Below are 16,388 nucleotides of genomic sequence, written 5' to 3'. Positions count from 1 at the left end.
ATTCCCTGTGAGTGCTTACATGCCTTGTAGCCTTACTTTACAATTATATAGAAAATTTGGTTCCTCTTTGCTTAGGACAAAAAGTACAGCCAAAAGATACATAATTATTTCCGCTTGGTAGAAAATATTAATAATAACAACAAACCATTAAGAAAATTTAGCATGACATTTTAATATTATGATCCGATTGGTAAACAGAAGTTCTAAATGTACAACAATAATATCCTTAGTACTGTATAGAATGTAGTAAGAATGTTTGTTTATGCCAGGTTTTGTATTTTTTAATGCTTTAATTTGTGTTATTAAATAAATAATCCATTAAATAAATAAACTTGGAGTGCATTCTCATACTTAAATTTATTTTGCCTAATGTACATAGTCCGTAAGTTAGGTCATAGGAGGTACCTTGAGTCAAAAATTGTTGACCAATGATGCAACATTTGGTCCAGTTAAAAGTCATGACAACAAGAATTTGAGTACCAAGATAGATTTATCTCTTATTGCAAAGAACAGTACTAGAAATCATAGTATTTGTGTTTGTTTCCTTGTCTGCATATTACCAGCTTATGGTGAGATGCATGTTGTTGGATGCTGAGTGTGCATTGAATGCTGAATGGACATGAATTCATCGGAACATTTCCTGTGCCTTTGATCATTCCTGTAATACCTGTTGAACCTGTACAAATGTTATTACGAAAATCACAGCTTGTAGCTTTTTAGGAGAAAGGAGCATATACAATACGCTTAAACAAAAGTCAGGAAAAACATAGTCCTGTGGGCCTATGATAGCTTCAACCACTATTTATCAGTGACATCTCTCAGAAAACAAATTTCCCATCATCACATTGGTCAAAAATATGTCTTTTGAAGATCACCTGGAAAGCTTTAGCTGCCTGTATTTTTTAAAAAACATCTTTATTAGTTATTTACATTGATAAAAACAAGACAACATAAAAAGAAAGCATACATATATACAAACAGGACAAAATAAAGTATTATGCTTTATGCATTAAATAGCTTTGGTATTAGAACTTAGAATGAATACCTGCTATATAGCAGGATATTTTTATTTGCAGCTTATTCATTTGCAACCATTTCAATTCCTGTTTACTTGTGCTATAACGAGGCAGCTTCTGTGCTTAAATAGCAGGCTTTGTATTGTTACGTCACCAAGCTGCTGGGAAAGTTGCACATTTAGTATTTATTTATTTATTTATTTGTTTGTTTATTTATTATTTATTAATTACACTTATAGGCTGCCCAATTCCTGACGGACTGTGGCTGGTGTACATGTAAAAAACAGTATAAAAATGATTTAAAACATGTAGAAAACTATTAATCTCATTTACTGGACAGAACAAGATGTTATCAAGTTGCTCAATGGTTGCAGGCCTGCCATTAAAGGCAGGTCTTTACGGCCTTCCAGAAGGCCAGCAGGGTGGGGGCAGTACGGACCTCAGGGGGCAGCTGGTTCCAGAGAAGGCCCTCCCCCGCACTGCTAACTGACAGTGTCTGGCCAACGGGATCCAGAGAAAGCCAACCCTATGGGCCCTTATCAGTCGCTGGGAGATTTGTGGCAGGAGGTGGTCCCAAAGATAGTCTTGTACCCGGAGACTGATTGGGAGCCAGTGCAGCTCGCAGAGTGTTGATGTGATGTGGGTGTACCTTGGTGCACCCACAATACCTTGTGCGGCTGCATCCTGGACCAATTGAAGTCTCTGAATGCTTTTCAAGGGGAGCTCCATGTAGAGTGAGTTACAATAATCGAGCCGTGAAGCGATAAGGGCATGAGTGACCATGAGAAGAAAAGTCCTGATCCAATAGGGTTGCGGCTGGTACACTAGGCAAACCTGTGTAAAAGTCCCACTGGCTTCAGCCAAGAGATGTTGTTCTAGTCTCAGCTGAGGATCCAGGAGGACATCCAGATTGTTAACCCATTCTGAGGGGGTTAATGTTTCCTCCCCAGAACCAAGGATGGTCAGATGGTATAGTTCCTTCAGAAGCAGTACCCATATCTATTCAGTCTTGTCGGAGTTGATCTTGAACCTGTTGACTCTAATCTAGACCCTCACAACCTCCAGGCAATGGTAGATTACATCCACTGCTTCACTGAACTGACACGGGCTGGAGATGTAAAGCTGGGTATCATCAGCCTATTTCTGATACCTTGCCCCATGCCATTGGATGATCTCACCCAGTGGTTTCATGTTAAATAGTAGAGGGGAGAGAACCGAGCCTTGTGGCACCCCACAAAGGAGGGGCCTAGGGGTCAACCTCTGCCCCCCTACTAACACTGACTTCAGCCGACTGAAGAGAAAGGAGGAGAACCACCGTAACACAGTGCTTCCCACTCCCACCTCCCTGAGTCATCGCAGAAGGATACCATGGTCAATGGTAGCGAAAGCCGCTGAGATGTCAGGGTGTATCAGGATAGAGGAATGACCTCTATCCTAGGCTCACCAGAGATCATCCATCAGTGTGACCAAAGCAGTTTCTGTGATATACAGTATAGTGCAATTCAAGGTGCTGATGTAACCTATAAAACCTTAGATGGTGTTAGATGGCTGTACCTGTTGAAGGTTCCCTCCTCTTGTGTGATTTATTTCCTTTTTGATATATTACATTGTTTATGCACACTAATATTTGTACAGTATTCATTAAAGTATTACAGTATATTGTTTACATAAGTTGGAGTATTGGAAATAGAGAAAAGAAAAGGTATATTCTAACAGTATTAATTTAGCATATCAATATCACAAGCATAAAACTATTTGACTTTTCATGCAAAATTAATACAAATTTTCATACAAAATGTTGAAATGGAGAAACCCCTGCAAATGCTTGTGACATAATGTTGATTTTGGTCTGGAGAGGATTACTTAGTATTGAAGGCATTTCTTACTGGTTTATAATGCCCTCTAGTGTCTTTGAAATATGTTTCTGTATTTAAGTAATTTATGCTTACTCATGAACATTTTTATGAGATATGAAGTTTGTATGTGTGTGTGTGTGTGTGTATAGATTCATACTGTTCCGACTCTCCTGTTCTTCTGGAAGGCTTTGAAAACTTACTTTTGCTGGCAGGGCTGGGGCCATTGAATTTTAACATTTAACACTGGCTTTTAGTATGACTATGGTGTGAGTGAGTAGGGCTGTATGATTTGAAATTTGAGGTTTTTAGATTGTTTTAAATTATTATTATTATTATTATTATTATTATTATTATTATTATTATTATTATTATTAATTAGATTTGTATGCCACCCCTTTCCGCAGACTCGGAGCGGCTCACAGCAGTGACAAAAACAATATACATTGACAAATCTAATAATTCAAAATCTAAAATAACACTTGTACATTTAAAAATCTAAAAGTAAAGAACCCCAATAAAAACATACATACAGTCATATCATGCACTAAAACTACATAGGCAGGGGGAGATGTCTCAGTTCCCCCACGCTTGACGACAGAGGTGGGTTTTGAGAAGTTTACGAAAGGCAAGGAGGGTAGGGGCAGTTCTAATCTCTGGAGGGAGCTGATTCCAGAGGGTCGGGGCCGCCACAGAGAAGGCTCTTCCCCTGGGTCTCGCCAGATGACATTGTTTAGTCGATGGGACCCGGAGAAGACCAACTCTGTGGGACCTGACCGGTCACTGGGATTAATGAGGCAGAAGGCGGTCTCGCAGATATCATGGTCCGGTGCCATGAAGGGCTTTATAGGTAATAACCAATACAAATATTGGAGTTCTGAACTGTTTTTTGTATTCCCATTTGTTGTGAGCTGCCCTGAGTCCTCGGAGAAGGATGGCATATAAGTCCAATCAATCAATCAATCAATCAATCAGCTTTAAGAAATGTCTGACAGTATTAAATGGCAGTATTATTTACTCTGTGTTTCCCTTTTCAGGTAAAATGTAAATATATATCAGTTATATATATTTACATTTTACCTATATAAGGGCAGCATACAAATCCAACAAATACATAAATAAATAAATATAACTTTTTGATGCTTACTGGAAATTCAGCATACAGTCTCTTGATAAATAAATAAATAAGAATTTTGGGGACCCTATGTAAAAAGACATGCTGTTGCTATAAATGTGACAAAACAGTCTACAGCTTGTTTATTAATGTAAAAACATTTCCAATAAAATAAATTATAAACTGTTGAGTGGTGGGAAGATATAGGATCTAGCCATACAATCTGGAAAAATTGCAAAATCTAGACTACAAAAGGATGCATCCAGAAGCCGTTCCCTGTAATGATTTTGTGTTCTTTGTTCTCAGCCTCTCTGTACTCAAACTTTGCTGTAATAGGCTGCATACTCTTTCCTCGATTGACAAGGCTGTGCAATTTCTCTTGTCCAACTGGTTCCATTTTGCATCAGCTCTTGATTGAGACACAAAGGGGGCTTACACTGGTGCCAGTTTTGCAGAAGTTTGTTCATGGTTCCTTGATCTGCGATGCCCAGCAATTCTTCCTTTTCTTCCTCCGACTCTGATGGTGCCTTCTCGGGAATGTGCATATGTGTGTGGCCCATGAAGGGGTCTTTGTTCATGTTCTCAAAGAATTGCTGGATGCAAACCTTGGCAAAGCTCTTAGCATGTTTCGTACATGTCTCTTCAAAGAGTCTCCGCTCAATGTCAATGTAGTGGGACCAATATTTGCTCTTTAAAAAGGCAGATTGAGTAAAGCAGGGACGTATAGCCCGGGCAAGGAAAGCCAACAGAGTTACTAGCAGCACAAAGACCCAGCCTGTTGCCTGCAAAGGGAAAAAAGAGTCATACACAATAATATACTAAGCTATTAAGGTGGGTGACTTAGGGTTATTTTCTGATTTTACCCATAATTCTAAATGTTGTGGTTAGCTCTGGCCCAGCTCCTGCCCCAAGGACTGTGGATGTGGGGGAGACATCCACATGCTGCAGGCCTGTTTTGCCCCCGGTGGAATCTGCTGATGAAGGCTCCTCTGACCAAGAAGACATGAGTGACAGGGAGGAGGAGAGTGTGGCAGACAGCTCAGAAGGAGATCAATTATCTAGCTCCTCCTTGGATTCAGAACAAGAGTTAATGATACAGCCACGCATGCGGAGAGCGATGCATAGGCAGCAACAACAACTGAGAGATTATTATCAAAGAAAATGAGGCCTGTGATTGGGTGAGGCTCTGGTAATTAGTGAGGCTGCTATAAATAGCAGCCTGTGGGTTTGGCCATTGTGGAGGATTATCTGATCGTTGTGTTTCGTGACTGCTTTACTGATTTTGACTTTTTGTGTGTGCTGATTTTTCCCCGCTTTGAAACTAAACCAGAGCAAAGTGTGTTTCACTTTCTGAAAGAAGGACTGTAAGCTAAGTATCACAGAACCGATAAGGGACTTGTATAAATTACCAGTTTGTTTGGAGACGAGTGCTCTTTGCTATAGCAAAAGAGGGCTTAGTTTAAGTGAATTTTCATTATAAAGAACATTGTTTTGAATTTTCAAACGTGTGGGTGTCTGAAATTTGTACCTGTGAATTTTTGGGAGGATTCTAGAAGAGAGCCTGACAGAACATCTAAAGCTATATATTTTATTTAGTTTTGGTTTAGGGTCTTTCTTGTTTTACATCTAACTACTTCACAAAAATGTCCTGGCAACATTTTTACCAACGATGAAAAAAGTAAGGTTCTACATTTAGGCAAGAAAAGCAAAATGCACAGGTACAGTATATGTGGTGCATTGCTCAACAGTAATAACTGTGAGAGGGATCTTGGAATCCTAGTGGACAACCATTTAAATATGAACCAGCAGCTGCCCAAAAAGCCAACACAGTTGTAGGTTGCATTAACAGAGGGATAGAATGAAGATCACTTGAAGTGTTAATACCACTTTGTAAGGCCTTGGTAAGGCCACACTTGGAATATTGCATTCAGTTTTGGTCGCCATGATGCAAAAAGGATATTGAGATGCTAGAAAAAGTGCAGAGAAGAGCAACAAGGATGATTAAGGGACTGGAGGCTAAAACATATGAAGAATGGTTGCAGGAACTGGGCATGGCTATTTTAATGAAAAGAAAGACTAGGGGAGACATGATAGCAGTGTTCCAATATCTCAGGGGTTGCCAGAAAGAAAGAGTCAACCTATTCTCCAAAGCACATGACGGTAGAACAAGAAACAATGGGTGGAAGCTGAACAAGAAGAGAAGCAACTTAGAACTAAGGAGAAATTTCCTGACAGTCAAAAAGGTTGATCAATGGAACAGCTTGCCTCCAGAAGTTGTGAATGCCCCAACACTGGAAGATTTTAAGCAGATGTTGGATAACCATCTGACATGACGGTGCTAAATATTAGAATTGCACAAGAGCCAATTGTTCAACAGTCAGTATTATCAGAACTTAAAGAAAAGCATTTATCAGTTCAGTGCAAAGAGAAATAGTGATACAGTGGAATATACCACAAACCTAATTGCCCAGAAAAATCTGAAATTCAACCTTAAAAGAAAACAAAGGAAGAAGAGACAAATCCAAAGTGCTACTTGTGATTTGATTCCCTTTGTGACTCTGATCTGGTTCTTTTTCCAATTTATTCACTTTTAGTTAAAACCGAATGGACTATAGGAGGCGGGGTGGGGCATAGGAGAGCTGATAGGCAGAACTGTATAGCCAGAACTACCCAATACTGTGGCAGGTGGAAACCAAACCAGTTGCGGTTTTGTAGTGACAAACCTGATTGCTTTAAACTCTAGATATCTTAGGTTAGGGTTACACTAGAAGCCAGGTTCATATTCCATGGTGATTTCATGTACAAAACAGCATCCCGCTGAAGGAGCCTCCCGCTGAAGGTCCTGGCAAGGAGGGAAAATGGGGGGGGGGGGGGGGGGAGGCCGGACCAGGCTGCCTTTGTGTCTCTCTTCCAGTAGCTGGAGCTCCTACTGATCCCCGAGGGGGGAGATGGGTTCATGGGGGATGGGAGGTCCTTATGGAGAAAGAGGAGGGAGGGGAGAAGAGGAAGGAAGAGTGAGAAAGAAAGAATGAGAGGGAGGGAAGGAGAGAGAGAGAGAGAGAGAGAGAAAAAGAAATAGAGAGGGAGAAAAAAGAGAAAAAATAGAGGGAGAGAGAAAGAAAGAGAGAGGGGGAGGGAGGGAAGGAGAGAAACAGAGAGAAAAGGAGGAAGGAAGAGAGAGAAAGAGAGAAAGAAAGAGAAAGAAAATAGGAAGGAAGAGAGAAAGAGAAAGAAAGAAAGGAAGGAAGAGAGAAAGAAAGAGAGTGGGGAGGGAAGGAGGGAGAGAGAGAGAAACAGAGAGCAAAAAAGAGAGAAAGGTTGGAAGAGAGAAAGAAAGAGGGATGGAGAGAGAGAGAGAAAGAAAGAAAGAAAGAGGAAGGAAAAGAGAGAGAAAGAGAGAGAAATAGAGAGAAAGGGAGAAAGGAAGAGAGAGGGAGAGAAAAAAAGAACGAAATTTTTTTGCAATATTTTTTGCCAACCCCTCACCCTCAATGGTGTCTCTCTTTACCAATGCTAAAATCTGGTCACTTTAGTGTAGGGTGAAATGGGAGGAAGGAAGAGGAAGGCAGTAAATGTTCTGTGTGTCCCCTTGGTGATAACAGAATGGAGTATTTATTTTCTAATTCTGTAAGATCTGCTGCAAAATATATTCAAATCACCTTAGCAGGCAGTATTCATTGTCTGGGAAAAGCAATAATTGATTTAATTAGTATGCAAGGTAAGAAGGATTAAGGCCTTTAGTACCAGATTTTAAAAGCTGATAATGTCCTTATGGATTGACTACCTAGAAGGAATTTGCATCTCATAAAAGGTGCAGGAAATGAATGTTGACAACAAACAACAGAATTGCTTGCTTTGGTTATAAGATGGAATCATGGATTATGTTAAACTTCTTTTGCATAGCAAATGAAATATGGAACAGGGAAGGTTGAAGTGAGAGGCAACATCCATTCCTTTATTTGCTTTGAAACATACAAAAAATAATTAAATTGAGAATTAGGTTGCATACAGTGATGGGCTGCCAAAAATTTTACTGCCACACTGTGGCTTATTTTGTGGGCATGGCTTGATGGTCATGTGACCGGGTAGGAGTGGCTTGCCAACCATGTGACCAGGTGGGAGTGGCTTGACAATCTTGTGACCAGGGGAATGGCTTAAAGGTCATGTGACTGGATGGGAGTGGCTTGACAATCTTGTGACCAGGGGAATGGCTTAAAGGTCATGTGACTGGGTGGGAGCGGCTTACTGACCAAGATAAGTTTTCAAATAGGTACTTGGACTCTTTTTCAGTTGATTAAGTCACATTATTTGAATAGCCACAAAAAGGACAGACAGCATTGTTGAACAGCACAGTAACATTTTAAGGTTCAGTATGATAACACATTAAGCAAGTAGCTTAATTTTCTTTAATTGCTGTAATTCAATTTTCAATTCAATTCAATTTATTAGATTTGTATGTCATCCCTCTCCGAAGACTCAGTTCCAGATAATGGTTCTGGAATAAAGGTTAAGGTTCAGTTCCAGATAATGATTAAAATGATGAAAGCGTTTATGGGTAAAAACATACTATTTAATTATTTCCTATTTTAAAAGTAATTAAGGATCATGCTAAGTGTTGTATCCGTAATGGCTACTTTGTATCCTTGTAAATAGTTTGTTCCTTCTTCAAGCGCTGTCTGAGCCCAAGCAGGAAGTCGCTCCTGATTGGCTCAGACGCGGCTGGCTCTTGCTTTGGCGGGAGCCGCAAAAGTATAAAAGAAGCGGCTTTTCCCTAGCAGAGCAGCCGGTACTTGCTGAAGTCACTTTGCCTTTGCTGAACCAGTCACTTTCTCTGAGCTGAAATAAAAGTACCGAGTTATTTGAATCCTGGTCTCCGGGTCTACTTCACTGGCGACGAACGGACGGAAGAAACCGCGTGCAACATGAACAAAATCCAGATCGGCCAGGCTCCGGACATCTTCGACCCCGAGAAAACGTCTTGGGATGAATACATGACCACCTTCGAGATCTTCCTCGAGGCAGCTGGGATACAGGACGCCGAAGCCGATCGCAGACGGGCAATTTTCCTAAACTACTGTGGCCCGGAGATCCGTGGGATTGCCCAGACTCTCACCGACCCACAGCCAACGAGAACCGTAGCGTGGGACGTCCTACAGGAGAAGCTAGCGAGCCATTTTAAACCGACCAAACCAGCCATGGTCTATCGGCATCAGTTTTCCGTGATGGCTCAGAAGGAAAACGAATCCATCAACCAGTTCACGACGCGGCTTCGAACGGTACTTGCTCAATGCAAGTTTAAAGACCCGGAAGCCCGCCTCACAGATGCCTTAGTTTTCGGCATGAAAAGCGCCACGGTGAGAAACAAACTCCTCACCGAAGAAGAGCCGACTCTACAAACCGTAATTAAACTCGCGCAAACCGCAGAAGCCGCCGACGCAGCAGCCAGAGAATTAAAGGAACACGGGAGGCGAGAACTCATCGCAAAGATAGATGCCGCATCTCCCCGCGCCGTGGGACCAGATGACCCCAAACAACCAGCTAACAACGCCGACGACTGCTTCCTCGTACAAGACCAGCCGAGACACAACAGGTCAACTCACCCAGCCCCTTGCGCGGGCTGCCGGGGAAACCACCAGCGCCATCGATGCCCTTTCCGAGACGCTACTTGCCGCCGCTGCAACCGCCGAGGCCACATCGCCATCGCATGCAGAGCAACGGCACCAGAAGAAACTTTCGCCACGCCACGATACCAACGACCTCAAAACCAGAACTTCCAACCGCGAGAAAATAGACCGTTCCAAAGTTCGAGTCAAAGGAACTACTCAACCGCTAACCGCGACTACTATAGAGGTAATACAAAATTTTTCGTGAACAACACGACAACACAAAAGGGGGCTAAAATTGTTATCTCACTGTTACTAAATAACCAACCATGCTCGATGGAACTTGATACAGGGTCTAGATATACCATTATGCCTTGGGAAAAATTTAAACTGTATATGCCTAACATGTCTAAATCTGATTTAAAACAAACCTCTCTAGTAATCAGAGATTTTCAAGGGGGGGTGATCTCAATCCTGGGAACAGCAAATGTACCTATTGTATTCAAGAATGTAAAATGTACCCTACCCATGCTTATTGTAACAGGGGCTAAGCACTCTCTCTTGGGCCTGGCTTGGATGGAACCATTGGGAATTGAAATTTCGGGTGTATGTAATGTGAACTGTGATAATATGCCTAACTTTGTACAAGAGTTCCCTGAGGTGTTCAGCCCCACGTTGGGGTCATACAAGGGGCCCCCTATATCGTTTTCTATTGATCCCAAGGTTCCACCTATCAGGTTAAAACCTCGCAGGGTTCCCCTTCCACTTCTCCCCAAACTAGACCTACAACTGGATAAACTTATAAGCCAAGGTATTTTGGTCCCTGTGGAACAAGGACCATGGGAAACCCCCATAGTCACACCGGTGAAGCCAGATGGTTCCCTAAGGGTATGTGCAGATTACAAATCAACTCTTAACAAGGCCCTCCAGCACCACCCCTACCCCATTCCAGTTGTACAGCAACTCCTGCACTCCCTGGGGGAGGGGAAAAGGTTTGCAAAGATCGATTTAGCGCAAGCTTACCAGCAGCTCCCGGTCGATGATCAAACAGCTTGCGCCCAGACAATTGTAACACATAGGGGAGCATTTAAATGCACAAGATTACAGTTTGGGGTAAGCATAGCCCCAGGAATTTTCCAGAGCATTATGGAACGCCTATTGTCAGGGGTAAATGGGGCCATCCCATATTTTGATGACATCTTAATTGCAGGAGAAAACCAGGAACAAGTAAACAAAAGAATAAGGGAAGTACTTAAAAGACTACAGGACAAGGGTTTAAGAATCAAGCCTGATAAATGTGTTTGGGGAACCAACAGTATAGAATTTCTAGGATACAAGATAGACAAAGAAGGTATCCACCCCACAACAGAGAAGTTGAGAGCCATTAGAGAAGCCCCAGAACCACGAGATAAGAATGAGCTGCAGGCATTTTTAGGCCTCCTTAATTTTTATTCCATTTTTTTAAAGCAGAAGGCAACAGTAGCAGAACCTCTACATCGTTTGCTCCAGAAGGAAGCCAGATGGACCTGGGGGGAAACTGAACGTGAAGCCTTTTTTCAAATAAAGAATCTGTTAACCTCCCAAAGCGTAGTAGTCCAATATAGCGCGTCACTACCCATCAGACTCACATGCGACGCCTCGCCATACGGCATAGGAGCAGTCCTAGCTCACGTTCTTCCTAATAAATCAGAAGCCCCAATAGCATTTTTTTCAAGAACCATGAACAGCACAGAAAGGAATTATAGCCAGTTGGATAAGGAGGCTCTAGCGTTAGTGGCAGGGGTGAAGAAATTCCACAACTACATTTTTGGTAGGAATTTTGAATTGGTAACAGACCATAAACCTTTACTGGGTCTATTAGCCCCCAACAAGCCCACTCCGCCTTTTATGTCTCCTAGACTGATCAGATGGGCCCTTTTCCTCTCTGGATACCAGTATGAGCTCACCCACAAAGGGGGGAAGGAAATTAATCACGCAGATGGTCTCAGCAGATGTCCCATAACAGACTTAGTGGAGGATCCTGTTCCTTCTGCAGATGTATTATTAATAGAGCTTGAGGATAACCCACTAACCACAGCAAAAGAGGTAGCTGCGCACACGCAGCAAGATCAAATCCTTAAACAAGTTATAAACTGTGTACTTAAGGGATGGCAAAATGATATTGTGAAACCTGAATTGCATGACTTCAAAGCTAAGAGACTTGAGTTATCTTATGTAAAGGGTTGTCTGTTGTGGGGAGACAGGGTGGTCATCCCCAGAAGCCTAAGGGGAAAGGTTCTCAAAATGTTACATGTAGGCCATCCTGGGATGGTCAGGATGAAGAGCCTAGCAAGGGGACATCTATGGTGGCCAGGTCTGGATGCTGAAATTGAAAATTGGGTGTCAAAGTGTGAACCATGCCAGGAGTCACGGCCTAATCCCCCCAAAACAACCCCGGCTGAGTGGGAGCAGCCTGCTGGCCCTTGGTCCAGGATCCACATTGATTTCGCGGGTCCAGTGGGCTCCCAGTATTTTCTAATAGTGGTGGATGCATTCTCCAAATGGGTGGAGATAATAGCAATGAACAGCATAACCACAAGTGCCACCATCAAGGTTCTGAGTAGACTTTTTGCATCACATGGGTGCCCAGATATCCTGGTTTCTGACAATGGGCCACAGCTAACAGCCAGACAGTTCGAATTGTTCCTAGATGGTTTGGGAGTGAGACATGCCCTCATCTCCCCTTACTCGCCCTGGGCTAATGGATTGGCAGAACGCTACGTTCGCGTGGCAAAGGAGGCATTGCGCAGGTCAGGCCCTGGGGATGTGCAGCAAAACTTAGACCAATTCTTACTCACTCAGCACATCACCCCTAACTCGCACACACATGTAAGCCCTGCAGAATTGTTGATGGGAAGGAAATTAAGGTCACCACTAGATAGGTTGAATCCAAGGTTCTGTATTAACAATAACCAAATGTGTATAAAACCCGAAAGGGAAATGTATTTGGGACAAGCTGTATATGTAAAAAGTTTTGATGGAAATGTAAATTGGATGAAAGGTATTGTTGTTAAACAAAATGCACCAAAAACTTATATTGTAAAATTAGAGGATGGTCGTTTGTGGAAACGACACATAGACCACATTCGGAAGCGAACAGAAAGCCTATTGCAACAAGCCACTGACATGGACTCTCCCCCCTCAACAGACTTTGCAACATTGCCCGAATTAAGAGACACGCAAATGAACTTATCGGGCCTAGGGGAGCCATCCAGCGACGCCGAGCCATCCTCCTCCTCCGAACTCTGCGTTGGGCCCGCCAGGCCAAGTCCGCCGCGCGGAGACCACAGCAACGAACCATCCTCCTCCGGCGGCGTCGACAGCGAAACTGAACTGCGCAGGTCGGAGCGAACTGCGCGGAGGCCCCAGCGATTGGATGACTTTGTCACATGGCTTTCCTGATGGATGTGACCAACTATGAGGGGAGGGGTGTTGTATCCGTAATGGCTACTTTGTATCCTTGTAAATAGTTTGTTCCTTCTTCAAGCGCTGTCTGAGCCCAAGCAGGAAGTCGCTCCTGATTGGCTCAGACGCGGCTGGCTCTTGCTTTGGCGGGAGCCGCAAAAGTATAAAAGAAGCGGCTTTTCCCTAGCAGAGCAGCCGGTACTTGCTGAAGTCACTTTGCCTTTGCTGAACCAGTCACTTTCTCTGAGCTGAAATAAAAGTACCGAGTTATTTGAATCCTGGTCTCCGGGTCTACTTCACTAAGGTACTAGAAAAGGACTGACAATAAAAACCCTATTAAGTATTTAATAAATAATGCATCACTATTTACTTACTACTCCCCCTCTCCGTGGGGATAGCAGCCCATTACTGGTTGCATATATACATAGTTGAACACACAATCCATGTGTCAGGCCTGGGAACTATCTTGGGCCTTGAAACTTCAGGCCTGCCACATTTAGTACTGTGGGAAACTGAAAGGAGAGATTGTATAATGCTGGGGAGATATGTAATTAAAATAACATTTGTTTTTCCAAGAGTTAAGACCACTCTGCCCTGCATCTGGAGGGGGTGTGACTGGGAGGCATCTCCACTTGGGACAGTGCATTGATTGGACTATGTGATAGATATGCGGTGCTGGGGTGGGGAAAACCCAGAGGTTTTCAAATTAAGGTTTTTCCAGCTGTGCTAATATGATATCTCTAATAAAATGGAACTTTGAAGAAACTCAAGCCTCAGAATTTTCTTTCAATGGGGGTGTTACTTGAAACCCTAACATTATATCTTCTAATCCTCACTTGGTGCAAATATATCTTCATTTTATTTTCACAAATATAAGTAGGTCACTATGGAGAAGATATGCACTAGACTAGAATAATAGTAATTGGGGACAATTTCATGAGAAAAGAAACATGAAACACAATTGCTATAAAGCTAGATCTCAAAAAAAGTGAAGGCAGGGCATTCCACTTATTTTACTCAAGGCTTAAGGGTGGCTTTCCAACTGATCCTTTGTTGTATGCAACCTAGGAAAATGCTGAAATAATTAAAAATCTGTAATTTAGATCTTGCCAAATTGTTTCTTCCACAACCATAAACAATGTTTTTACTTTGCTAAGCAGGACTTATCTACAGTCCTCATTTTCTTTTGCTTAAGCTGTCTGTAGTTGGTCAATAAAGGAGTGCTAAAAAGGGCAGCCAGCCAATGGCCCAAACTCCTCCTCATTCATCCTTCAGCACAATTTCTTATCCCAGGTTGAGAGGAAAAAAATTGCAATGATCACAGAGTGACGAACCAGTAGTTACTTTTTGGGGGGATAGTCAAATGGGATGATTATAAACTTAAATCATTAGATCTTTCCCCCTGACCAATGAGTGGTTTTTTAGTGTGTTTCATTGAGTGAATGATAATGAATGTTTTAAATTATATTAGGATTTTTAGGGTTTTTAATTGTATTAATTGGATTTTAGATGTATTATTATGTTTTTTATATATGTTGTGAGCCGCGACGAGTCCTCGGAGAGAGGCGGCATACAAATCAAGTCAAGTCATGTCATGTCAAGTCAAGTCAAGTCAAGTCAAGTCAAGTCAAGTCAATAAATAAATAAATAAATAAATAAATAAATAAATAAATAAATAATGGTGCTTTGCCCTCTGATGGAAGAGGACAACCCCAAGAATTTCTACCTATGAAAAAGTCCTTCCTCTGCAGTTCCAGAAGAGTAAGTTGATATTGATCATCTCAGTTCCCAACCATTTGATTCCTCATCATAGTGATGGGTAAGGTGACCAGATGTCCCGCTTTTGGTGAGACAGTCCTGATTTCTAATAATTTGTGCCGCATCCCATGAGGTTTTTAAAAAGTCCTAATTTTCCTTTCTCTGGAGTGCCCAGAGTGAATAAAGCATAGATAGATAGATAGATAGATAGATAGATAGATAGATAGATAGATAGATAGATGAAGAGAGAGAGAGAGAGAGATCGATCAGAAGGTTGGGGAAGAGACCAAGCATGCACCTCTCCAGCATTGTGGGGGTAAGAGTGCTGCTTCCAGTATAAGAAGCAGCTTAAAAGTAGAACAGGTAAGCTACAGTACTTTGCTCTCTTCCCTTGTTTACTGTTTTGATGCTTTTCAAAAACGGGAAAGTTAATAAATTGATAGAAGTACCGGACTGGGAAGCAATACACAAAAACAAACAATGAGGTAAAAGTCTGTAGAGATTTTTCAGTTGTCTGTTGTGCATCATCTGTCTGCCCCCCCCCCCCCCGGTCAATGGTATCCCGCTTTGTTGAAGTTATAATCTGGTCACCTTAGTGATGGGAGATATGCCAATTTAACATGAGTGCTGCCTCCTTATGTAGAAACTACGAGTCTACGGAGAGGGGTGGCATACAAATCCAATAAATAAATAAACATGCCTTAGAAGTGTTTTCAGAATCTGTAGATAGCCAAGTCCAACTTTCTTCTAAACAACAAAATTTTCTATAGCACCCTTCTCTAAACTTGTTCCTTTAGCGTTTCAACTCTTTCAACGGCTGGGGCTTATAGAAGTGGAAGGCCAACACAGTATGAAGGCATAGATATTAGGAAAAGCTAGTCTATTCGAGTTAACTTGAATCATTTTACTATATTCCTTATTGTTTGCTTACCTGTGAAATGCAGCGTAGATACCTGGTTGCCACCTCTCTGGCAATAAGTTCTTGGCCACTGTAAATATCATCACAGGGAATCTGGGCTAAAATCTTCCTGATCTCCTTCTCAGTAAGATGCCTATAACTGCTGTTTCCAAGTTTGTGCATGGGAACGGAGGTACTGAAAGCGCAGATAAAACATTCCCCATGCAACAGTGTGACCGAGATCCAAATCACAGGAGCAATTATAGCTCGCTGAGCCATGGAACAGAACATGTAACGCAAGACAGCTGGGTCTTTCTGTCGCTTCCCTATGGGCCTTTTCCATTCTTCAGCCAACATGGAAACATTGTTATTCATCACAAAACCAAACAGGAACAAGACTAAAGGAGGCATTAACAGGATACCCATCCCATAAGCCAGATTGTAACCAGGTAGACATGGGCACTTGAAATCAAAAGCCACATAGATCTGGGCACTTAGGAGAGCCATAATGCCACATATGCCATTCATAAATGATTCCTGGTTGGACTGGAGGAACTGGAATATCATTCGAAATTTATCCATCTTCTTTGTTGCTTTATGAGCACTCGCTTGTAGAAATATCAAAGGGGCTCCTCAATTTCCCAGAAGTTATAAAGAAAATGGCAATAATTAGAGTAACACCCAACTTTTTGCTTCTCCAAC

At 42.2% G+C, this 16,388-nt stretch overlaps 1 protein-coding gene across 1 annotated transcript; it reads right to left on the bottom strand.

Moving 5' to 3' along the window:
* Nucleotides 1–4,300: 4,300 nt before the first annotated feature.
* LOC139155747 (calcium homeostasis modulator protein 1-like) lies at nt 4,301–16,268 on the bottom strand. Its single transcript, XM_070731021.1, has 2 exons — nt 15,720–16,268; nt 4,301–4,765 (listed from the first exon to the last, which is right to left on the bottom strand). Exons 1-2 carry the CDS (start codon nt 16,266–16,268, stop codon nt 4,301–4,303), a joined length of 1,014 nt encoding a protein of 337 aa, XP_070587122.1.
* Nucleotides 16,269–16,388: the final 120 nt, after the last annotated feature.

This window comes from Erythrolamprus reginae, unplaced genomic scaffold, assembly GCF_031021105.1.
Source record: "Erythrolamprus reginae isolate rEryReg1 unplaced genomic scaffold, rEryReg1.hap1 H_50, whole genome shotgun sequence".
In the NCBI taxonomy this organism is placed as follows: Eukaryota; Metazoa; Chordata; class Lepidosauria; order Squamata; family Dipsadidae; genus Erythrolamprus; species Erythrolamprus reginae.
This window is presented reverse-complemented; position numbering and strand designations above follow the sequence as displayed.

Excerpts from the sequence above, each read along its gene's own strand:
- LOC139155747 (XM_070731021.1), bottom strand. The coding sequence starts at position 16,268 with ATGGATAAATTTCGAATGATATTCCAGTTCCTCCAGTCCAACCAGGAA. Across the intron at positions 4,766-15,719 it reads ATCTACGCTGCATTTCACAG|GCAACAGGCTGGGTCTTTGT; the intron begins GTAAGCAAACAA and ends TTCCCTTTGCAG.